Source organism: Globicephala melas, chromosome X (genome assembly GCF_963455315.2).
Source record: "Globicephala melas chromosome X, mGloMel1.2, whole genome shotgun sequence".
NCBI lineage: Eukaryota > Metazoa > Chordata > Mammalia > Artiodactyla > Delphinidae > Globicephala > Globicephala melas.
Window position 1 is genome coordinate 91,544,756 of NC_083335.1, and position 25,353 is coordinate 91,570,108.

The 25,353-nt window shown below is 40.4% G+C and overlaps 1 protein-coding gene across 4 annotated transcripts in view; it reads left to right on the top strand.

The window, feature by feature from the left end:
• The window catches only part of MED14 (mediator complex subunit 14), a 74,725-nt gene that overhangs the window by 23,565 nt on the left and 25,807 nt on the right, over positions 1-25,353 (top strand). For 3 of the 4 annotated variants that reach the window (XM_030834933.2, XM_030834935.2, XM_030834938.3), the window contains exons 12-21: positions 31-109; positions 8,867-9,026; positions 12,654-12,848; positions 13,238-13,372; positions 15,750-15,826; positions 21,106-21,266; positions 21,353-21,499; positions 22,569-22,660; positions 23,959-24,111; positions 24,651-24,920. In XM_030834933.2, the coding sequence (XP_030690793.1) occupies positions 31-109; positions 8,867-9,026; positions 12,654-12,848; positions 13,238-13,372; positions 15,750-15,826; positions 21,106-21,266; positions 21,353-21,499; positions 22,569-22,660; positions 23,959-24,111; positions 24,651-24,920 (1,469 nt within the window). The remainder of the gene's footprint in view (positions 1-30; positions 110-8,866; positions 9,027-12,653; positions 12,849-13,237; positions 13,373-15,749; positions 15,827-21,105; positions 21,267-21,352; positions 21,500-22,568; positions 22,661-23,958; positions 24,112-24,650; positions 24,921-25,353) is intronic. The other variant, XM_030834936.2, reaches the window with a different exon arrangement.

Genomic DNA, 25,353 nt, shown 5'->3' on the forward strand with positions numbered 1-25,353 from the left:
AATTAATTAATGAAGTACTTTATGTTATAGACCAGGCCACACTGGATGACATGGAGAAGTCTGTGAATGATGATATGAAACGGATCATTCCTTGGATTCAGCAACTTAAGTGAGTTTATGTAGTTCAAAACTAAAAATGGAAACTTCTTTTGACAAGATAATATTTTCTTCTCCATCATTACTCTTGATCACCCACTATCCTTAATGTTTATGACATGAAACTTGAGTACCTTTTGGTACTTAGAATCTAAATTTTCTTGGAATAGGTCCAAGATGGCAGTGCTTTGTATCAAATTCCCCTCTAGAGCAAATATAGGTATGAAGGGCATGACACTCAGCTTTGATTCACTCAGCTTTGACACTCACATTTTCTCCTGTGCAAGCACTCTCCCAAATACTTACACAATGAATTTTATTGTATCTAGTGTTCTTTGCAGTAGAGTCTTATTTGCTCTTATCTGGGATAATCTTCATGGTATGAATCTACCAGCTGACACTTTCAGAGTAGTCATTTCTGCTTCTCTAATACTGTCATTCAGTTTGTCTCAGAATCCTTTGAATGCTTCAGACTGTTAAACTAAATAAAACTGAAAATGGAGCTAGAGATAATTGTGTGAGGTTTCATTACCACCCTGGTACACAAAGGTACCATTATGGCAACTCTAACAGACTCTTTTTAAATCGATAAAACAGAATTCCAAGGGATAAAAATAAATATCAGAGATTAAAACCAAACTGGCAAATGGCGGAGTGGGGGTGTGGGGGTGTGGGGCCAGACTGTTCAGTGGGATTTAAATACTTAAATCTTGATAATTCACATCTTGCATAACTTAACGCTTTTGGGCAGTTCCAGCTAGTAGAAATATAACCTAAAACCAGAAAGTCAAGTCCCAAAAGCTTTAAACTTATCAAATGTGTACCTATACTTAAACTCACATTATTTATAGGAAAGGTCCCCTGGTTGTCACTTACAGTGGTGCTTCTCAGATGATCTTTGGTGAATGACCAGTTTATCACCAATCTATCATGGGACGTTAAATTTTTTGAAATAACTATTGAAATATAATGTACATATCGTAAAATTCAACTGTTTTAAGTGTACAGTTCAGTGACTTGTATTAAATTTACTGAGTTTTGCAACCATAACCACAATCCAGTTTTAGAACAATTAGAACATTTCCGTTGCCTCAAAAAGATGCTCATTTACAGTTAATCCCCATTCCCAGCCTCAGCCCCAGGCAACTATGAATCTACTTTCTGTTTTTGTAGATTTTTCTTTTCTGGACATTTCATATAAATGGAATCATAAAGTATGTGGTCTTCTGTGACTGGCTTCTTTCATTTAGCATAATGTTTTGGGATTCATCCATGTTGAAGCATGTACCAGTACTCCATTCCTTTTTATGGCTAACTAACATTCCCTTGTATGGCTAGGCCACATTTTATTTATCCATTCATCAGTTGATGGACATTTGGATTGTTTCCACTTTTTTGGCTCTTATGAATAACACAGCTGTGAGTATTCATGTGCAAATATATGGCTAGACTTCTCATTCCACTAGGAATGGAATTACTGGATCATACAGTAAATTTAAGCTTTTAAAGAAGTTGCCATACTAGTATGCAAAGTAGTTGTGCCATTTTACAGTGACATCAGCAGTGTATGAGGGTTTCCATTTCTCTACATCCTTGTCAGCGCTCATTACTGTCTTTGACAGTGGCCATCCTAGTGAGTGGGACAGGTGTCTGACTGTGGTTTTTACTTACATTTTTTAGGGACTAATGGTGTTGGGCATCTGTTCATGTGATTACTTTTTTTTTATAACATGCAATGAAAACAAATTCTAGAAAAAAGAATTGAAAAAACATGTTCAAAATATAAGCCTCCATTTTTTTTATTAGAGTGAACAGACATAAAATTGCATTTCAATACATAAAATCAGAACAAAAAATACAAGAAAAAAATTCAAAATCTATTTATTTTTCATTGAAAGTGAACATATACAGACAAGATACTCTTCACTCAAATTTGTTTTTCTTTTTTTTCTTTTTTTATCATCTTTATTGGAGTATAATTCCTTTACAATGGTGTTAGTTTTTGCTTTATAACAAAGTGAATCAGTTATACATATACATATGTTCCCATATCTCTTCCCTCTTGCGTCTCCCTCCCTCCCACCCTCCCTATCCCACCCCTCTAGGTGGTCACAAAGCACCGAGCTGATCTCCCTGTGCTATGCGGCTGCTTACCACTAGCTATATTTTACGTTTGGTAGTGTATAGATGTCCATGCCACTCTCACACTTTGTCACAGCTTACCCTTCCCCCCTCCCCATATCCTCAAGTCCATTCTCTAGTAGGTCTGTGTCTTTATTCCTGTCTTACCCCTAGGTTCTTCATGACATTTTTTCCCCTTAGATTCCATATATATGTGTAAGCATACAGTATTTGTCTTTCTCTTTCTGACTTACTTCACTCTGTATGACAGACTCTAGGTCCATCCACCCCACAACAAACAACTCAATTTCGTTTCTTTTTATGGCTGAGTAATATTCCATTGTATATATGTGCCACATCTTCTTTATCTATTCATCCGATGATGGACACTTAGGTTGCTTCCATCTCCTGGCTATTGTAAATAGAGCTGCAATGAACATTGTGGTATGAGTTTGAGAAGGATAGGTATTAGCTCTTCTCTAAATGTTTGATAGAATTCGCCTGTGAAGCCATCTGTTCCTGGGCTTTTGTTTGTTGGAAAATTTTAATCCCAGTTTCAATTTCAGTGCTTGTGATTGATCTGTTCGTATTTTCTATTTTTTCCTGATTCAGTCTTGGCATGTTGTGCATTTCTAAGAATTTGTCCATTTCTTCCAGGTTGTCCATTTTATTGGCAAAGAGTTGCTTTTAGTAATCTCTCGTGATCTTTTGTATTTCTGCAGTGACAGTTGTTACTTTTCCGTTTTCATTTCTAATTCTATTGATTTGAGTCTTCTCCCTTTTTTTCTTGATGAGTCTGGCTAACGGTTTATCAATTTTGTTTATCTTCTCAAAGAACCAGCTTTTAGTTTTATTGATCTTTGCTATCGTTTCCTTCATTTCTTTTTCATTTATTTCTGATCTCCTCTTTATGATTTCTTTCCTTCTGCTAACTTTGGGGGATTTTGTTCTTCTTTCTCTAATTGCTTTTGGTTCAAGGTTAGGTTGTTTATTCGAGGTGTTTCCTGTTTCTTAAGGTAGGATTGTATTGCTATAAACTTCCCTCTTAGAACTGCTTTTGCTGCATCCCATAGGTTTTGGGTCGTCGTGTCTCCATTGTCATTTGTTTCTAGGTATTTTTTGATTTCCTCTTTGACTTCTTCAGTGATCACTTCGTTATTAAGTAGTGTATTGTTTAGCCTCCATGTGTTTGTATTTTTTACAGATCTTTTCCTGTAATTGATATCTAGTCTCATAGCGTTGTGGTCGGAAAAGATACTTGATACGATTTCAATTTTCTTAAATGTACCAAGGCTTGATTTGTGACCCAAGATATGATCTATCCCGGAGAATGTTCCATGAGCACTTGAGAAAAATGTGTATTCTGTTGTTTTTTGGATGGAATGTCCTATAAACATCAATTAAGTCCATCTTGTTTAATGTATCATTTAAAGCTTGTGTTTCCTTATTTATTTTCATTTTGGATGATCTGTCCATTGGTGAAAGTGGGGTGTTAAAGTCCCCTACGATGAATGTGTTACTGTCAGTTTCCCCTTTTATGGCTGTTAGTATTGGCCTTATGTATTGAGGTGCTCCTATGTTGGGTGCATAAATATTTACAATTGTTATATCTTCTTCTTGGATCGATCCCTTGATCATTCTGTAGTGTCCTTCTTTGTCTCTTCTAATAGTCTTTATTTTCAAGTGTTTTGTCTGATATGAGAATTGCTACTCCAGCTTTCTTTTGGTTTCCATTTGCATGGAATATCTTTTTCCATCCCCTCACTTTCAGTCTGTATGTGTCTCTAGGTCTGAAGTGGGTCTCTTGTAGACAGCATATATATGGGTCTTGTTTTTGTATCCATTCAGCCAGTCTGTGTCTTTTGGTGGGAGCATTTAATCCATTTACATTTAAGGTAATTATCGGTATGTATGCTCCTATTTCCATTTTCTTAATTGTTTTGGGTTCGTTATTGCAGATCTTTTCCTTCTCTTGTGTTTCTTGCCTAGAGAAGCTCCTTTAGCAGTTGTTGTAGAGCTGGTTTGGTGGTGCTGAACTCTCTCAGCTTTTGCTTGTCTGTAAAGGTTTTAATTTCTCCATCAAATCTGAATGAGATCCTTGCTGGGTAGAGTAATCTTGCTTGTAGGTTTTTCTCCTTCATCACTTTAAATATGTCCTGCCAGTCCCTTCTGGCTTGCAGAGTTTCTGCTGAAAGATCAGCTGTTAACCTGATGGGGATTCCCTTGTGTTATTTGTTGTTTTTCCCTTGCTGCTTTTAATATGTTTTCTTTGTATTTAATTTTTGACAGTTTGATTAATAGGTGTCTTGGCATGTTTCTCCTTGGATTTATCCTGTATGGGACTCTATGTGCTTCCTGGACTTGATTAACTATTTCCTTTCCCATTTTAGGGAAGTTTTCAACTATAATCTCTTCAAATATTTTCTCAGTCCCTTTCTTTTTCTCTTCTTCTGGAACCCCTATAATTCGAATGTTGGTGTGTTTAAAGTTGTCCCAGAGGTCTCTGAGACTGTCCTCAGTTCTTTTCATTCTTTTTTCTTTATTCTGCTCTGCAGTAGTTATTTCCACTATTTTATCTTCCAGATCACTTATCTGTTCTTCTGCCTCAGTTTTTCTGCTATTGATCCCTTCTAGAGTATTTTTAAATTCGTTTATTGTGTTGTTCATCATTGCTTGTTTCGTCTTTAGTTCTTCTAGGTCCTTGTTAAATGTTTCTTGCATTTTGTCCATTCTATTTCCAAGATTTTGGATCATCTTTACTATCATTATTCTGAATTCTTTTTCAGGTAGACTGCCTATTTCCTCTTCATTTGTTAGGTCTGGTGGGTTTTTATCTTGCTCCTTCATCTGCTGTGTGTTCTTCTGTCTTCTCATTTTGCTTATCTTACTGTCTTTGTGGTCTCCTTTTTGCAGGCTGCAGGTTCGTAGTTCCCATTGTTCTTGGTGTCTGTCCCCAGTGGCTAAAGTTGGTTCAGTGGGTTGTGTAGGTTTCCTGTTGGAGGGGACTAGTGCCTGTGTTCTGGTGGATGAGGCTGGATCTTGTCTTTCTGGTGGGCAGGTCCACGTCTGGTGGTGTGTTTTGGGGTGTCTGTGGACTTATTATGATTTTAGGCAGCCTCTCTGCTAATGGGTGGGGTTGTGTTCCTGTCTTGCTAGTTGTTTGGCATAGGGTGTCCAGCACTGTAGTTTGCTGGTCGTTGAGTGAAGCTTGGTGTTGGTGTTGAGATGCAGATCTCTGGGAGATTTTCACCATTTGATATTACGTGGAGCTGGGAGGTCTCTTGCGGACCAGTGTCCTGAAGTTGTCTCTCCCACGTCAGAGGCACAGCACTGACTCCTGCCTGCAGCACCAAGAGCCTTTCATCCACACAGCTCAGAATACAAGGGAGAAAAAGTAGAAAGAAAGAGGATAAAAGAAAATAAAGTAAGATAAAATAAAGTTATTAAAATAAAAATTATTAAGAAAAAAATTTTTAAAAAATGTAAAAAAAACCGGACGCACAGAACCTTAGGACAAATGGTGAAAGCAAATCTATACAGACAGGGCTTCCCTGGTGGCGCAGTGGTTGAGAGTCCACCTGCCAATGTAGGGGACACAGGTTTGTGTCCCGGTCCGCAAAGATCCCACATGCTGCAGAGCGGCTGGGCCCGTGAGCCATGGCCACTGAGACTGCGCGTCCGGAGCCTGTGCTCCACAACGGGAGAGGCCACAATAGTGAGAGGCCTGCGTACCGCAAAAAAAAAAAAGCTATACAGACAAAATCTCACACAGAAGCATATACATACACACTCACCAAAAGAGGAAAAGGGGAAAAAATAATAAATCTTGCTCTCAAAGTCCACCTCCTCAATTTGGGATGATTCGTTGTGTATTCATGTATTCCACAGATGCAGGGTACATCAAGTTGATTGTGGAGATTTAATCCGCTGCTCCTGAGGCTGCTGGGAGAGATTTCCCTTTCTCTTCTTTGTTCGCACAGCTCCCAGGGGCTCAGCTTTGGATCTGGCCCCGCCTCTGCGTGTAGGTCACCTGAGGGCGTCTGTTCTTCGCTCAGACAGGGCGGGGTTAAAGGAGCAGCTGATTCGGGGGCTCTGGCTCACTCAGGCCAGGGGGAGGAAGGGGTACGGATGCAGGGCGAGCCTGCAGAGGCAGAGGCCAGCGTGACCAGCCTGAGGGTGCTGTGTGTTTTCCCAGGGAAGTTGTCCCTGGATCCCGGGACCCTGGCAGTGGCGGGCTGCACAGGCTCCCGGGAGGGGAGGTGTGGATAGTGACCTGTGCTCGCACACAGGCTTCTTGGTGGTGGCAGCAGGGGCCTTAGCCTCTCATGTCCGTCTCTGGGGCCCACGCTGTTAGCCCCGGCTCACACCCGTGTCTGGAGCTCCTTTAAGCAGCGCTCTTAATCCCCTCTCCTCGCGCACCAGGAGACAAAGAGGGAAGAAAAAGTCTCTTGCCTCTTCGGCAGCTCCAGACTTTTCCCGGACTCCCTCCCGGTTAGCTGTACTAGCCCCTTTCAGGCTGTGTTCACGCCGCCAGCCGTCTCCCTGCGCTCTGACCGAAGCCCGAGCCTCAGCTCCCAGCCCCGCCTGTCCCGGCGGGTCAGCAGACGAGCCTCTCGGGCTGGTGAGTGCCGGTCGGCACCCATCCTCTGTGCAGGAATCTCTCCACTTTGCCCTCCGCACCCCTGTAGCTGCGCTCTCCTCCGCGGCCCCGAAGCTCCCCCCCTCCCGCAGTCTCCGCCCGCGAAGGGGCTTCCTAGTGTGTGGAAACCTTTCCTCCTTCACAGCTCCCTCCCACTGGTGCAGGTCCCGTCCCTATTCTGTTGTCTCTGTTTATTCTTTTTTCTTTTGCCTTACCCAGGTACGTGGGGAGTTCCTTGCCTTTTGGGAGGTCTGAGGTCTTCTGCCAGCATTCAGTAGGTGTTCTGTAGGAGTTGTTACATGTGTAGATGTATATCTGATGTATCTGTGGGGAGGAAGGTGATCTCCGAGTCTTACTCTTCCTCCGTCTTCCGCCCGTAACTCACTCAAAATTTTTTTTTCTTCTGCAAAGTCGTAACAAAAAAGTTGAGTGAGGGCTTCCCTGGTGGCGCAGTGGTTGAGAGTCCGCCTGCCGATGCAGGGGACGCGGGTTCGTGTCCCGGTCCGGGAAGATCCCACATGCCGCGGAGCGGCTGGGCCCATGCGCCATGGCCACTGAGCCTGCGCCTCCGGAACGGGAGAGGCCACAACAGTGAGAGGCCTGCATACCGCAAAAAAAAAAAAAAAAAGTTGAGTGAAATAGCAATCCCATATATGCTTTGAAAGAATATCTTGTATGTATTATTCACACATTTATAATTTATATATATTACATTTGTAATAGATTTAGATTTTTAATGTGGCAAATGAGCTTGTTTCTGGTTTGTTGTAACTAATCTCGGTTGGATTGTTGATGACGAAAATCACAGGAGATAATGTGTATCTTAAGTGTTTCCATGGTTTTTTTAAAATAACATCCATAGTAGAGATACCAGTCTCACAAAGGTATGTTGATGAGAGTGGACGTAGAGATCTGAAAGCAGTTTTTGCAAGTTCAGAATATTCGTTTTTAACTGTCATCCAGAATGAGGCAAGTATTGGTGTATTTTAAAAATTTATTTTCATTGTTTTATTAATAGTTCTAGCAATTGATCCTGTGAAGCTGTAGTTAAATTTGTTTTTCAGGGTGAAAAAGCAGTTTCCAGATGCTATACATTTTGGGGGGTAATAGTTGACAAAGTGCCCTTAAAATATTATATTATTAAACATGGCTTTACTGTACATGACTAGTACATATTTTGTATCACATGTGGCTCACCACAGAAATGCAACAACATCCAAACTGGTCTGTGCCCTGTTATGCAAGGCAAGCCTAGTGATCGTGATCTTGGATGTTGTGGCACTGTTATGTTGCTATGAAAAGCTTCTATATTTGTATTCTTATATTTTGAGTTGTCTCATTGTGGATCAGTGAGAGTTTGTGTACCAATCATTTTATCCCTTTTTCACATATTATATGGTATCCTAGCCTCAAGGATAGACAGTCAGATAAAAGGAATAAGAGGAGTACTGTAGTAGAAGCATCAAAGTGAAATCTGGTGGCTTAACTGAGAGAGCGGGGAAGAAGGTAAGCAACACTTACTGGCACCTGCTAGGCATACCTGTCACTTTATTTGCACAGTATAAAAACTGGGACTGAATATCTCCAGTGATACCAGAAAAATGAGATACTTTTATACTTACTGTTTGTTGTTCTATTTTGTTTTATAAACACTTCAGGCATTTTATAAAAGATGTTGAGATTAGTTTGTGCTGTCTTATAAAGCATAGGAAATCTTTCATCTCCTATAATAAACTGATACAGTGTCTCAGCCTTAATACTAGTTAATTCTACCTTATTAATTAAAATCCATTCACACTGCAGTTTAAACTCCTTAAACTAGAACTAGAACTAACAGTCCAGTACAAAACTAGAGGAATGATTCATCATTATGGTCATGTGTCCTTTTACTAGTTCAGTTAAATTTCATATTAATTGGTTTCTTAGTGGTCTTTAATCTATTTATAAATCAGTAGCGCACAGTTCATCAGAAACGTCTATGATTTTGTGATTTGGATTATCTCTTTTAAGGTTTTGGCTTGGACAACAGCGTTGCAAACAATCTATAAAACACTTGCCTACAATAAGCAGTGAAACATTGCAGCTGTCCAATTATTCAACCCATCCTATTGGAAACCTTTCTAAGAATAAGCTGTTCATTAAACTTACCCGTCTTCCACAATACTACATCGTAAGTATGCAAAGGGGTGATTTGGGTGATCGAGTTCAGTAATTCTATTAGTATCTTGAATAATTTATTGTTTGCTTTAACTTGCAAACGTATTTTATTGGATATTTGAATTTTGTATGGTGATTCTCAACCCAGGAGAGGGGAGAGAGATGGTAGGGATGAGGGAGAGAGGAAAATCATGTCTGTAAGAAATTATATAATGATTAGGCAGGGTTGGTGAATATAAGGTATGCCCCTATCCCTCACCCTAGGATCTCTCCTGTAGTGAGGCCTAGTTTCTGCTTGGAATGAGGCATCTCTGTGTAAGAAAAAATTTGAAAGCAACTACTGTGAAGGTTTGGAGATGTTTTGGTGTCAGATAAACTTGTTTGGCTCTAATCAAATGTTAACTTGCATAACGCTGCCTTTTAAATATGGCTGACTAAAGTAGCTTTATTTTCTCATCCTTAATTGATTGAAGGCATATATATCCATTTTATTGATTGCATGTACCTTTCAATACACTGTAAAATCCTCATTCCTGTTACACTCCAGATGTTTTCTAGTAGTTTCTTTGAGATCATTGAATTGGTTAAAATTTGAAAGAGTTTGAAATATGGACTCATATATTTTATAAATATATTTCCTGCTTGTAGAAATTTTTGTGTATACCAAGTAGCTATTTCTAGATAAGATTCTAAGGTGTTTGAAACAACTTAATTCAGGATTGTTGGTTGAAGGTAATGGGAGTGCATTTTTTTTAAGGTTTTAAGCTGTACTTTTAAAAGATACTGTCATAAAAAGGTAGCCTGATATATCTTAAGTTAGGGTTACTTATGTCGATGAATAAGTCTGTCATTGATGTGAAGTTCACTTTTTTCTGAATTCTAAAATACCAGCTGTGGAACTATATCTGGCACGTGACAGAGGATTGTTGTTTCAGTTCTCTGTGAGCTGCCCGGTCTACATATGAAATGATATACATAATAATCAAACCTATGAACACACAAAGATCTTTTGTACCCAGCCACACACAGAAGTAAATGGTTATAATTTATTACTTTCTGACCTTATTTAGTATCAACAAAAAGCCAGGCTTTAAGCTTCAGTGACTAGTGATTTACTATAAAGCAATAATTTGTTTCTCGTGGTTTAGACCAAAACTGAATGTATACTACTCTTCATCCTTCATCTTTCTCACTTAAGGATGATACGTTCATAGTAGTGGGAAGAACTACCATGGACATTAAGAACAGAGGAAAGTCTTCCTGCCTTTAAATGTCTTTCTGCTATTTTACTTTTGCCAGCTGTATTGAGATATAATTTATATACAGTAAAAATTCAGATGTTTTAGTGTCTGAAGTTTAAAAAATGCATACAGTTTTGTAACTGCCATCATCCCCCAGAACTCCCGCATGCTCTCCTCTATAATCAGACCCCCCCCCCACTCTCATCTAGTGACCATGGACCTGTTCTCTGTCTCTGTAGATTTGCCTTTCAGTTTCGTTTCTTTCACTCAGCATAATGCCTTTGATTTTCATCCATATCGTTGTATATATGATAGTTCATGCTTTTTATTGCTGAGTAGTGTTCCATGGTATGGATGTATCACAGTTTGTTTGACCAGCCTCTCATTGGAGGCCATCTGGGTTGTTTCCAGTTTGGGGCAATTGTGAATAAAGCCGCTATAAGCCTTTGCATATAGATTTTTTTGTGAGCATAAGTTTTCTTTTGGATAAGTAACTAAAAGTGGGATTGTTGGGTCATACACTAAGTGTATGTTTAGCTTTATAAGAAACTGCCAAACTGTTTTCCAAAGTGGCCAGACCAGGGCTTCCCTGGTGGCGCAGTGGTTGGGGGTCCGCCTGCCGATGCAGGGGACACGGGTTCGTGCCCCGGTCCGGGAAGATCCCACATGCTGCGGAGCGGCTGGGCCTGTGAGCCATGGCCGCTGAGCCTGCGCGTCCGGAGCCTGTGCTAGCCGCGACGGGAGAGGCCACAACAGTGAGAGGCCCGTGTACCGCAAAACAAACAAACAAAAAAAACAAAGTGGCCAGACCATTTTGCATTCCTGCCAGCAATACGTGAGAGTTCTAGTTGCTCTGCAATTCTTGCCAGCACTTGGTATTGTGATTTTTTTTAAAAAAGTTAGCTATTCGGGACTTCCCTGGTGGCTCAGTGGTTAAGACACAGGTTCGAGCCCTGGTCTGGGAGGATCCCACATGCTGCGGAGCAACTAAGCCCGTGCGCCACAACTGCTGAGCCTGCGCTCTAGAGCCCATGAGCCACGGCTACTGAGCCCGTGTGCCATAACTACTGGAGCCCGTGCTCCACAACAAGAGAAGCCACCGCAATGAGAAGCCCGCACACCACAACGAAGAGAAGCCCCCGTTCACCACAACTAGAGAAAGCCCGCGTGCAGCAACGAAGACCCAACGCAGCCAAAACTAAATAAATAATAAGTTAAAAAACCCCATAAACCACAACAGTAATTTCTTTAAAAAAAAATGTTATCCGTTCTGATAGATGTGTAGTGGTATCTTATTGTAGTCTTAATTTATGCTGCCCTGATGGCTGATGATGTTGAATATCATTTCATGTGCTAATTTGCCATCCGTATAGCTTTAGTGAAGTTCCATTTTACTTTTAATCCTTCCATTTCCTCAGGTACCTCAGCGTTTATGCTTACGTGTTGACCAAACAATTTCCTGAAGAGAGTGTGTGGGGAGGAGGAGGTGGAGAGAAGGGAGGCAGGAACAGAGACATAAAAGTATGTGTTGGTCAAGAGCCTTGTCCAATGGCATTCATTTCTCTCACTTCTTAAAGTATTTAGGGGACTTTTAAATTTTAGGTAGACCTTGAAAATAGTCAGCTGTTATAGTGAGTAAGAGCAAGGTCTCTGGATCCAGACTTCTAGGATCAAAACGTATCACTTCTCAGCTCTGAGACCCTGGGCAATTAACCTAACTTTTTTGTGCCTCAGTTTCTTTATCAGAAAAATGAAGATAAGAATCCCTACTTCATAGAGTTTTTAGGAGGATTAAATGTGTTAACATCTGTCAAGTACTTAGGACAGTACGTGGCACACAGTAAGCTCTATATCAGTGTTAACTACTGTTGATGTTATTATCCTCACAGTGACTGTATATTTCAGTTGAAAAATCAGAGTTTATTTTTATATGCTTCCAAGTATGAGAGGTAGTTGTCATTTTTCTTCTGCCATAAGAGTGGAATTCTTAGGCTGTTTCATTGGTTAAGAGAGACAGCAGGGCAATTTAAAATAGATACCATTCTAGAAAATCTAGAAGACCTGCTGGACTTAAGCAGAAAATGTTTTCAATTTATAAGCTAAGGTATGAATTCAAGAACACCTAACGCTGATAGTCTAAATGTTCCATTTGCTCTAGTTTATGGTTGCATTTACTTTTATCATTGTTCTTTAGCCTGATCTATTTTTTTAGAAAACAAATTCCATATTTAATTGCAGTGCCTTTTTTTTTGAGATCATGACTGATTTGTCCTTGTTTAAAGAAAAAAGGCATCCACATTAGGCATATAATTCTGAGCCCTACTTGATATAAGGAGGAAAATATCCAACACTTATCAGTTATGTCTCTGAGACTCATTTCTGATTTGGGGCCTTTTTAGGTTGTGGAGATGTTGGAAGTTCCCAATAAACCCACACAGCTGTCATACCAGTACTACTTCATGTCTGTGAATGCTGCAGATCGTGAAGACAGCCCTGTCATGGCCCTCCTGCTGCTGCAGTTCAAGGAAAACATCCAGGAATTAGTTTATCGTACAAAAAACGGGAAGCAGCCTAGAAGCAGTACCAAGCGCAAGGTACGATCACATACAGGGATGAGCACAGGGTTTGCGTGTATGAACTTTGCTGTGCTCTTTAACAATTTTTAAATGGGAAAGAATTTGGTATGGTTTTTAAGATACTGAGCAGCAATAAGGTTTAGGTAACATATGTCTATGTATTCTTGCAAATGTTTCTCTCTTAATTAATAATTATATACCATTTTCCAAAAGACAGCTTGTTAAATACATAATATTTACTACTAAATTTCTAGCGTTTAGGTCAATATTTGCTCAGTAAATATTTGTTGAATGAATTAACATTTGTTTTGGTTTACCTTGACTTTTGTTACCGTGGTACAACTGCCTTAACTAATTGCATCACATGTACTTTTTTTACCCACTTGTGTTCTTTACTTAAATTCTAGTTGTCTGATGATCTGTGTCCAGTAGAACCCAAGAAAACCAAACGATCAGGAGAAATGTGTGCCTTCAATAAAGTTCTAGCTCACTTTGTCGCTATGTGTGATACAAATATGCCATTTGTAGGACTTCGGTTGGAGGTAATTTGGGGTATCTAAGTAATTTTTAAATGCCTTGCTAAAGCTACATGAATTCCATTAGAACCAGATGGTTGTGATCACTTGTATATTTTGGGAGGGGTGGGGTTGAAATCACAGCATCTCGTGGTATACATGTAAAACATGACTTAAATTATTTCATCTCTCTGGTTCCAAATTGTGGGCCTTCTGTTCTTTGTGGAAATGGAAAGTAAATTCTTCTAGTTTAAAAAAAAAAAGACAACTTTTGAGAATTAACATCTTACTTGTATACCTCTTAGGAACATTATTTACCCTTTTAGAGATGGGTAGTTGATAAAGGGGTGGCTCATTTTTCAGTGGGTGAAGCTGTCCATATTGCTTACTAATAAAATTGGGTTCCTTTCTGAGAAGCGGGTCAGAAAGAATATTAAACTAAATTTTTACTCTTTTCCTATGGAAGAAGCAATAGACTTATGCAGAGTTAGTGTCTTTCAAGAGTACACAATCGTGATATCCAGCATGATCCCCAAACATGAAAGTAAAGGGAGGTAACAGAACCTGCGTTTTTGTATTTCCAAAAAGGGCTTTGGCCAAGGATTGGCAGCCCTTAAAAGTAATACATCAAAACCTTAATTATTTCCCTCTAGTTTAAAGTTTTACTTTCTGTAAGACTCCTCCCCTCTGTAAATTATTGGGAATGAAGAAGAGACCTAGAAACATGGAAGTGGATTATATCAGTTGGGCTGACGATGATAGTCTTGGGAAGACTTGTTGAAAACATTTTGATTCTTTAGAGCAGGAATCAACAGACTTTTTCTATAAAGGGCCAGATGGTAAATTTTTTAAGCCTTTGTGGGTCATAGTCTTTTATTACAGCTTTTCAAATCTGCTGTTGTAGTGTGAGCCAGCCATAGTTGATATTTAAACAAATGAGTGTGGCTGTGTTCCAGCAAAACTTTATTTACCAAAACAGGCAGTGGCTGGATTTGGCCCATGAGCTGTTGTATGCCAACCGCTGCTTTATAGGGTTTTGGGATCTGAAGGCCGAGAATAAGGTGTGAAATTGTGAGGAGCAGCAGTAGCCCAGAAAATGCAAGCCCAGAAATAGGCGAAAGTAGATACTTATGTCCACAACGTCCCCGCTCCTAGAACTGTAAGCTTGACGGATGTCCTCTTGTCTGGGAACTGGCCAAAGCTCCAAAACTGTGCGGTGTCCGTGCTTGTATCTACTTAACTGTGTTGTTGGGCTTTTTCATCGTGCCATGTGGATTGGTTACATGAATGTCATTCAGTTACTCCCTTGCAGTGGGAAGGGAGGCTACATGATGCCCAGGGGCAGTGTAATGCCTCATTCATTGTCTGCTGTCTTCCCCATTACCCACAGGCTAGAAGTTGCAAAAGCTTGTGTCTTCGTAGTGTCCCTGTAGACACCTGTAGGCATATGGCCTCTGTCCCCCTTCCCTGTGCTCCTATACCTGTTGCACACATAGGCCATGTAACATTCTGTAGTAGTCTACTGAACTCAGTCAAGCTCTTAAAAACGTAACTTTTTCTTCTCTCAATGAAAAAGATATGTTAAAGGTAAAAGCAAGCACATTTTCTGCTTAAAGTAATTTATATTGAGATGTGAATAACTAAATCTAGTCTTACCAGGAATGTTTATATTTCTGATCCATAGAAGAGAAGCCCTCCCACACTTTGCTTCCTTTTGAATCTGGACCCCTCCTGCCTATTTGGTCAGCAGCTATTTTCCTAAACCTCTGCTCTTCCCAGGCCCAAAGAGCAGGGCTCAGTGAAATGCTTAGGGCTGCTTTAAATCCTTTCTGGAACAAGGTGGGTATAAATAAATAAATACTCTGTCAGAGAAGGCCTGGGAATATGTGCTGAAGGCAGGCATTTCTTGGCTAGATCAGATGACTTCCTGGCATACCCAAATAACCTGTAGTCCCACTGATAAGGTCTCAGGCACTATCCCTGCATTTATCTTTTGAACTCATTTACTGAATCCTCCAATTGGGAATGATATCTCACTGGGTAAATGCATAAAGTGGAAATCTTTTCTTCTTGGGTTTCACGGAGGAAATAGTTGTTAAAAATAAGAATGTATTCCAGAAAAGTGATAAACGGAAAAATATCGTTTGTGGTTAAAAATGAGATGTGGCTATGACTCGAACTTTGTTTTCAAACAAACATAATTGAATCACACAAGAAAACCAGTCTTATTTGGTTTCCCAGGAAATCGGATGATGGGGCACAATGCTCATGCCTAATACGTTGTCAGTTTGGGACAGAGTGACTCTAGTACAGACGCCACGAGAATAGAGACAGTAGTACTTAGAAAAGGTAGTTTCCTTTGTCAAATTGGTGGTCTGACATAACTGTGCTTTTCTGTTTTCAGCTGTCCAATCTGGAGATTCCACATAAAGGAGTGCAAATGGAAGGTGATGGCTTCAGTCATGCGATTCGCTTATTGAAGTAAGTCCCTGTCACGTGTCTGACTTGGTGCCACACACTGCAGCCACACTGCCAGTGCTGCCCCTCTCCTTCCATGAGTCAGCATAAAGCCGAGTTCAGAACCTGCGGATGTCACAGATTTCTGCATGGAATTACTACGGTCTGGGGGAGCGTTCTCTTTCACCTGCCAAGTGGAGATCCAGCAGCACTTGGTATTTTAGGATGTCTTTCCTCTGGCTTATCTTTCATTCATTCAACAGGTGTTTACTGAGTGTGAGTATGTGTCAGCCTTGAATTCTGAAAGGGCCCTTCAGGATGCTGTGGGTTCACATAGCAGGGGGATCTGGGCCAGTTCAGAAGTCAGGAAGGGTATCCCTGAGGAAGTACCAGTTGTACGTAGACTGAAGGAGAGGTGAGAATTAGCCAGAGGAAAGGGAGCTAGAATGGGAGTGGGCACCCCTAACCAGAAGGAATAACTGCGAAAATGAAGGCTTAGAGGGAAGGGAAAGCTCGGCATCCTGGAACTGAAGGAAGTTGGGCGTGGCAGGAGTTAGGAGAGATGAACCTAGAGACGTGAGCAGGAAGGGGTCAGATCCTGTAGGGTCTTTGTAAGTGTCCTTAAGGAATTTAGACTTTACCACAATGGCAGTAAGAAGCCATCAGATGATTTTAAGCAGAAACTGACATCATTAGATAGGTGTTTTTGAAAGCTCACTCTGATAGGGGAACAAGACTGAAGTAGCAAAACTAGTTGCTGAAATGGTTCACACCAGAGTTCTTAGTAGCTTGGACCAGAGAAAGTTCCATAAGGACTTAGGGGACGAAATCTTAAGGGGTTGGTGATTAGATTGATGTCGAAGGTGAGAAAGAGGAGAAGGTGGCAAAGTTAACTCTTAGTTTTATCTTGGGCAAATGATGGATGACAGTGATGTTTTCCAAGACGGGACCGAAGATGTGAGTTTGAAGTGGCTTTGCTAAGTTTGAGGTGCCTAGACATCCCTTTGGGCAGGCAGGGTTGTGTCTCAAGCCCAGGTGACTGGTCTGGGCAGGAGAAGTAAATGAGTCGGTACCAAGGTGAAAGTAATTGAGCTGGGATAGTAACTTACATCACCAGGAAAGAGCACGCAGGGGGAGATGGGCAGAGGGCTTGGTTCTAAACGGGTAGAGGACAAGGGGGCCAAAGGATGCTTAGAGGGAAAACTAAGGCAGCGTGTGTGATTTATAAGGTGACCAGGATGGACTTGCAAAGCTAGAATGCCATTTAAGAGATCACCCTTTTTGGTGCACAAAGCAGTTTTCTTTTTTGGACATTTGTATTGTTTATTAGACGTTGCTTAATAATATAAATCATAGAAGCAATTTTTATTTATTGAATTCCTGTCTGCCAAGACATGGCGGCTCTGCAATTTGAGCCAGCGGGGCTTTAATTTTTGTTACTTGGGAATCAATTTGCCCTGTGGAAGGTGGGAAGGACTCGCAGATAGCGTGCACTCCACCCATGTGTCATGGTGCTCACGTTAGATAAAGAGTTGAACTAGAATAGCTGCCCTGCCTGGTTACCTTAATGCCATCTCCACAAAAAGCTTTCTGGGGAGAGAGCTGGTCTTAGAATAGACATCAAAAGGAAAATGTAAAACTTTTAATTAATTTGCCTTTGGTTTTATATTACTTCTGCCTAAAGTATAGGGTTTTTTTCTTTTTACTCTTTTTGACAACTGTAGATTAATAGATGATAACATTTGTGTTCTAGTCTCTTAGTTATATTTTTCATGTTTTGCAAGAATCTTAAAATATCTTGCTCTCGGCATTTTTACAAAAGACATTTCAGTCCCTTTTATTCTTGAACTCAAGAGAATTCATTATAGTCCTTACGTGGAGAGGAAGCACTTCATATTTTTTAATCTTCATTTTACAATAATTTTTGAGAAAGTCTTTACTATATCCTGGCTATTGTTTCCTTTATTTAAAACTTAAAAGGAAAATATATAGAAATGGATAAAGAGATCTGTTTGGTACAAGCTGTCCGTTATCGGGGGAAGGAAAAAATAATAAATGTCTAAATATGATTTTATTAAATTAAAATCTGGGATAGATCTAATTATAATTAGTAAGTAATTGCTCCAATTCATTTAATCTTCAGAAACTCTTCTTTTAAGCATTTAGTCCTAGGTATATTCATATTAAATGGGAGTATGACTTCAAAGCTTTAAAATTGAGCATAGTTTTCTCCTCTTTGCTAAAAAATATGTTCTGTTCTTGTTCAGCTTATCTCCTTGAAAATCTGTTGAGCAGGCCTTCTTGCTGTATCTCTGAAAATATGGTAAACACCTTAGACTGCTCTGGTTCATGGGCCTGTTGCCTTGTGCAAACTCAAGAGCCTTGATCCCACCGCTCAGATGACTCAGTCTCGAGAGCAGCATGCTCGCAGTGCCTTGTTTTGAGCTCTTAAGCAAACTTTCCACCCTCTCCTGAACTAACATTACAGTAATGGGCAGTGGTGCTGGTCCTCCAGCCACGCCCACAAGGTTTTTTCATCTCGTGATTCGTTTGCCTCTGGTAGCTTATGCAAGTAATGCACAGGCCCAGCTCTTTTTTGCAAGTTGTGTGACTCGGCTTGTCAGTTATGCGACTGAGTCCTGCATATGCACGTGCAATCTATATAAAATCCACCCCACTTTCCTTGTAGGTGCAGTTGTGCTGCTTTTACTAGCACTTTCAGTGATCTTCCTCCCCACTTTTGCACTGTGGGGACATAACGTGGTTACTGATGTTTGTAAAATCCCTCAGAACGAAACTGACACGCAGCACGTGATGGCGGAGAAGGAGCAGTGCTGATACACATCTGCCCTAGAAGACCAGAGCTTACTTTTCTAAATTTGTTCAGTATTCAGAATTACAGGAGAAAAATCAGTCAGGAGTAGCTGTTTAGATCAAAAAACTTTTTTGAAATGATAGAAATTTTCAGATATGTTAAATCCATTGTCCGGGGAACATCTTCCTCGGTTCTTAATTTTTGGCAAATATATTGAATAATAGTATTTTGTGTTTGTAATGATTTTGTCAGGTTTCCTTTTGGGGGAACCTGTTTTTTTTTTTTTTTTCCACCTCACATGATCATGCAGGGAGGATTAAAGTTATTGTTATTTCTCTCTGTTACATGTATAACCTTAAAAGCAAGTAGATATTTTGCAGGTTCCTTGAAATAAAGCCAATTATATCGGTATCACAGATTAAGAAAGTGACATAGAATGCATTTTCAGGGTCGTGTTGTCCCTGAGAACATAAATTGGAAGGAGTCTTACTTAATTCTTACTTCCAAACATGCTGACTTCTATGTGTTCATTTTCTAACCAGATGGATTTCATGAAATACCTATTTTATGTGAAAGAAGGATAATGTACTGCATTTATATTTTCAAAATCAGGATTTAAAAAATCTATCTGAATTGGCTGCTTTATAACTACTGTGGCTTAGAGGTACATTTTGAGGGGTAAGGGCAGGCAAAAGTCCTCAGTATACCCGAAGTTCGAAGCATATGTGCAGTGTATGCGATTTCTATAATAACTACCCCAAATAATGTTGGACAGAATCTTCTTGGTAGTGAGTGATAACAAGTATGTAGTATGAAATATTAACTTTTGAAAAAACTTTAAAACCTGTACTTTTTTTTTTTTTTTGCGGTACGCGGGCCTCTCACTGTTGTGGCCTCTCCCGTTGCGGAGCACAGGCTCCAGACGCGCAGGCTCAGCGGCCATGGCTCACGGGCCCAGCTGCTCCGCGGCATGTGGGATCTTCCCGGACCGGGGCACGAACCCGTGTCCCATGCATCAGCAGGCGGACTCTCAACCACTGCGCCACCAGGGAAGCCCAAACGTGTACATTTAAAACAAGCTGTGGTGGAATTTTTAATTTACTGAGAAAATTTCAGTACATTAATTCTATTTTTATGCAACCTGGATAGCTTTCTTTCCCCCTACAGATTTTATTTTTTACCATATACAATCTCTGTCTCTTTTTTCTCTCTTAAATTGTTTATTCTAGGTCAGTGGTTCTCAACATCAGGGCAGTGTTCCCTGCCAGGGAACACTGAGCAATGTTTGGAGATATTTTTGGTTCTCATTAACTGAGAAGAAGGGGTGGGAGGTGCTACTGGCAGCTGGTAGGTAGAGGCCAGGGTAGGATAACCTGCACAGGATAGCCCTCCACAGCAAAGAATTCTGCAGCCCAGGATGTCAATATTGCCAACCCTGAGAAAGCCTGGTCTAGGTGTTATATCTGAATGAGAGGCCTGAACCAAAATTCCATATTTCTAGTTATATTTGTTGTTTTTTGCTGATTTTGATAATTATTATACCAAGTCTGATAATTAACTCACCTTCCCTGTGAGTTAAAGGATAACGTGTAATTAAATATTATCTCATTATTTCATCCATTACTGAAAAAAACAGCCAAAATATATTACCTCATCATGTTTTATGACAAATAAGATAGTTCATAAAGTTGCAAGAGATGGGTATTTTAAGACACCGAAGCTAATACATTCCTCTTGTGTATGTGGTACATATAAGTGACAGTATGTATGTTAAATGAGTTGATACATGTGTAGCCCCATCACAGTGAGTTACCTCTACAGAGGAGGAGCGGAGAAGGTGGGGGGAGATAACGAACCTGAAATTTTGTCATGGCAGTCAGTGAGCAAGACTTGGTTTTACTGCAAGGAGAAACTAACATATATGGATACCTGCTGTATCAGCCACCATAAGTACTTTATATATATGTTTTGTCATGTTTTAAAATCAGAGACCCATAAGGTAGTTATTTATCTCCATCTTATAGTTGCGAAACTGCAATTCAGAGAGGTTGAATGTGGCTGAGTCAGAATTAGAATGCAGGTCCCTTACTCCAAAGCCCTTGTTCTTTTCACTGTGTCATCCTGACTTCAAAGAGTGGTCTTAAAAATATTTTGTTCTCCTTAGCTTTTCCTTGAGGATGTTCTAGGTAGATTTCATAGAAAGCCAGTATCTTTGATTTTCTGAGAAATTGTGGTCTTTTCTAATAACAAGATTAAGGATGAAGGCGAGCATCACTGTTAAAATGAGAGTCCTAATCCATATTGATATGAATGGAAGTGGGTTAAATGCTATTAACTGCTGTGAATTGTTTCCTTCTCTTGCAGAAGCTGCCTAGTAGTGGACTTTGAACCAAAGCTCTAATATGCTACCCTGCCTGTCATTGTGTAGATTGTGCTTTTGTCTTTCTGTGATACGAAGTACACTTCATATGCTGTCTTTCATCACCAGAATTCCTCCCTGTAAGGGTGTAAATGAGGAAACGCAAAAGGCTCTGGACCGCTCTCTTCTTGATTGCACTTTCCGATTACAAGGTAGAAATAACCGCACCTGGGTGGCAGAGTTAGTGTTTGCAAATTGTCCACTTAATGGCACCTCTACCAGGGAGCAAGGTGAGATGCTTCACACACTTTGTCTTTGCATATTTCTGGGTTGTTTTTTGTATTGATTACTATTAATCTTTTCTTTTAATCTGTAGGACCATCCCGGCATGTTTATCTGACATATGAAAACCTGTTGTCTGAACCTGTTGGTGGTAGAAAAGTGGTTGAAATGTTCCTTAATGATTGGAATAGCATTGCACGATTATATGAGTGTGTGTTGGAATTTGCACGTTCTCTACCAGGTACAAGTGATAATCTTCCTTTGGTGCGGAGGGAGGGGGGGAAGCATCCGCCACCGCCTTTTTTAACTGAGGAAGTGAAACATGCACGTTGTAAAAAAAAAAAAAAAAAAAGTCAGTCTATCCCCGAGAGACAGCCACTGTGATGATTCGTATATATTGAGAAATTTTAACACACAGGTATACCAGATTATAATAATAGTGCTTATTGAGAGTTTACTGTGTGCCACACAATGTAATAAACGCTTGTATTAACTCATTCACTCCTCACAGTCACCCTATGAGGTAATTTATCATCCCTCATTTCACAAATGAAGAAAACAAGTCACAGAGACTTAAGAAACTTGCTGAAGTTCACGTAGCTAGCAAAGGGCAGAGTTGGAATTGGAACCCATAAACCACTATGCTGTACTGCTTCAGTACATCTCTGCCCCTGCCCTGGCCCCCTTTTGTCGAAATGGAAATTGAAGCCTACTACCTATTTATTTATTTCTTCTTATTACTATTGTCAACCAACTAAGTAAACTATTAGAAATACTTTCAGCTTTTTTTTTCTTTTGAAATTTTTCTTTTTCTTTTTTACATTTATTTTTGGCTGCATTGGGTCTTCATTGCTGCGCGTGGGCTTTCTCTAGGTGCGGCGAGTGGGGGCTACTCTTCGTTGCGGTGCGCGGGCTCCTCATTGCGGTGGCTTCTCTTGTTGTGGAGCACGGGCTCTAGGCATGCAGGCTCAGTAGTTGTGGCTCGCAGGCTCTAGAGCGCAGGCTCAGTAGTTGTGACGCAGGGGCTTAGTGGCTCCGCGGCATGTGGGATCTTCCCAGACCAGGGCTCGAACCCGTGTTCCCTACATTGGCAGGCGGATTCTTAACTGTTGCGCCACCAGGGAAGCCCTACTACCTATTTATGCTGTTACTATCTTTTCTCCTTTCTTTTTTTTTTTTTAAACTAAGTTATATATACAGAGACCTTTCTATCTAGGCATATACTATTGCCAAGATGCCGTCTTTTTCAAATATATATTTTAAAATTTCGTATGTATAATCTTAAACTTTTTTGTTTTCTTTCTGTTTAGACATACCCACTCATCTAAACATTTTCTCAGAAGTTCGTGTTTATAATTACCGAAAACTTATCTTGTGTTATGGAACCACCAAGGGAAGTTCAGTAAGTCTATGAATTAATTAAAACTAAAGTTCCTCGGGGATGGGGTGGCGGGGGCGGGAGCGGGAGGAGCTGTGGGGGTTCCCGGCGACGGCGGCGGCTGCGAGGAGGAGGCGGAGAAGCCGCCTGGCTGGTGGAGATGACTCCTGTGGGGGACTTGGGGTGGAATCCCCAGGAGGGGCTCCACCTCTTCAGATGGGGTGGGGATTGCCTGAGTGCGAAGCGTAGGCGAGGGGGTTCCCTGGACGGGTTAAACACTCCGTTTGTGGGGATTGGGGCGTTTTGGCAACGGTGAGTGGAGGTCAGAGGGGTTTCCAGGGGTCTCAGGGTGTCCGCTTGGCGGGGTGGGGGGGTGGGGTGCACAAAAAACCCCAAAAAAACTAAAGTTCCTCTCATATATCTTTAAAAACTCAAGAATTCAAAAATTATGAAAACTTTCTTGAAATAATTGAGGGTTCAAGTAAAAATTAGGGATAAAATGGTAAATTTTAAATACTTTGTTGATAAAAAATATACTATAATGCTTAACTCTTTAAAATTGAAAACAAAAACTATACCCTCTTTGGAGTATGTATTCTTGAAGAGTTTTGGGCAAGGTAATATACTTTTGGTATTTATGGGTTTTTTTTTCTTCACTGATTTCAAATCTGCTTAGCAGCGTGATTACTATAATGAAGATTATATATGAATGGTCTTGAACAGTGTGGTATGTCTGTGCTTTTAGTCACATGGTTGTTAACATTATCTGATCCTGTATTAATCTTGAAGGTATTCCCCATAATCTGTAGTTTCTTATTTTTTTCCCCACCCCATATGTAAAGTCCTAGAAATTTAGTATATAAATTCAGCCAGCTAGCTTCTTTCTGGACTCTTCCACATAAAGTAATATCAGAAGTTACTTGAGTGTTTTAAAATCTGTTAACCGAAGGTGGCATCTGTTGGGGCTGGCTTCCTTTTCCCTTTAATACGGTACTCACCTAGGGGGTGACTCTTATTCCGTTCAAGAGAAAATGGAAAAATAAGAAACAATGACAATTTTCAAATAAAGTTTAATCAAAATTTTTTCTTTAGCACCTTCTCTTTCTGTTTTATTTAGTAGAAGTGGGCTGTCTAACACACACATACTCAGTGAATGTCCATAGGGAGAGCACATCTGCAGTTTACAGGGTCTCATGAGTTGCTTCCAAAAAAGACCTCATTTAGATCTTTGGCATTTTGCCTTACTGTTTAAACATTATTTTTTCTTCTGATTGACTCCGTTCCTTTCTCGGTTTCTGAAACATGTAATCTCTTTGATTTAGATTAGTATCCAGTGGAATTCCATACATCAGAAATTTCACATTTCTTTGGGAACTGTTGGTCCAAACTCAGGATGCAGTAACTGTCACAATACCATTCTCCATCAGCTTCAAGAAATGTTCAACAAAACACCAAATGTGGTTCAGTTATTACAGGTAATTAAGTTCATTTTCTATTTAAAAATAAGACTCAGTGTTAGTGTCTCGTGTAAAACTCCTCAAAAAATCATGTGGACTTGGGGGCTTCCCTGGTGGCGCAGTGGTTGAGAATCTGCCTGCTAATGCAGGGGACATGGGTTCGAGCCCTGGTCTGGGAGGATCCCACATGCCGCGGAGCAACTGGGCCCGTGAGCCACAACTACTGAGCCTGCGCATCTGGAGCCTGTGCTCTGCAACAAGAGAGGCCACGACAGTGAGAGGCCCACATACTGCGATGAAGAGTGGCCCCCGCTTGCCACAACTAGAGAAAGCCCTTGCACAGAAACGAAGACCCAACACAGCCAAAAATAAATTAATTAATTAATTAAAGTACCCTTAACTAAAAAAAAAAATCATGTGGACTTAACTTGTCTTTAACGACGAAAGTTTGTATGGAATGTGCCAGAAGGACATTGTCTCATTTGTGACGATTTTACGTTGAAAATTCTGAGGTTTTAGCAGAAACTGGCTGCTCTCACTGCATTTGTTCCTTGTAGGTACTGTTTGATACTCAGGCTCCATTGAATGCCATCAACAAACTGCCCACTGTGCCGATGTTGGGCTTGACCCAGAGAACCAACACTGCCTACCAGTGCTTCTCCATCCTGCCGCAGTCGTCCACCCACATCAGACTGGCCTTCAGGAACATGTATTGCATTGATATATACTGCCGGAGTCGAGGCGTTGTGGCAATACGCGATGGGGCCTATAGTCTTTTTGATAATAGCAAGTTAGTTGAAGGTTTTTATCCTGCACCAGGACTCAAGGTAATGGACTTCAGTGTTTACAGCATTAGTAAACATAAATGTGATCTCTAAAACAATTCCTTCGAGGGGGAAATAATGGGGAGGAAAAGCAACAAATTCCTGTTTAAATTTAATGAGTAGCCATGTTAATTCATCATCTCTGCAACTTCATTCTGAAGGAGCTAGAACTTCTGGTAAAGTGCTGTGCCTAGGTATATGAAATGATAAGATGTCCTTCCTTTTATTTCCTTACCATGTAATGAGTGAAGATACTAAAGAGAGTCCTATTTGCTCTTTGGAGCTTCAAGGAACTTTAAAAGTAGTCTTTATCAGTGAATATTGAAAAGCTTTGTTCATCAGTTCAGCTGTGATACTTTTTTTAAAATGTAAGGTCTTGGGCCACAACCCCTGGAGATTTTGGTATGACAGCTCAGTTGTATGTTCTTATAGTTTA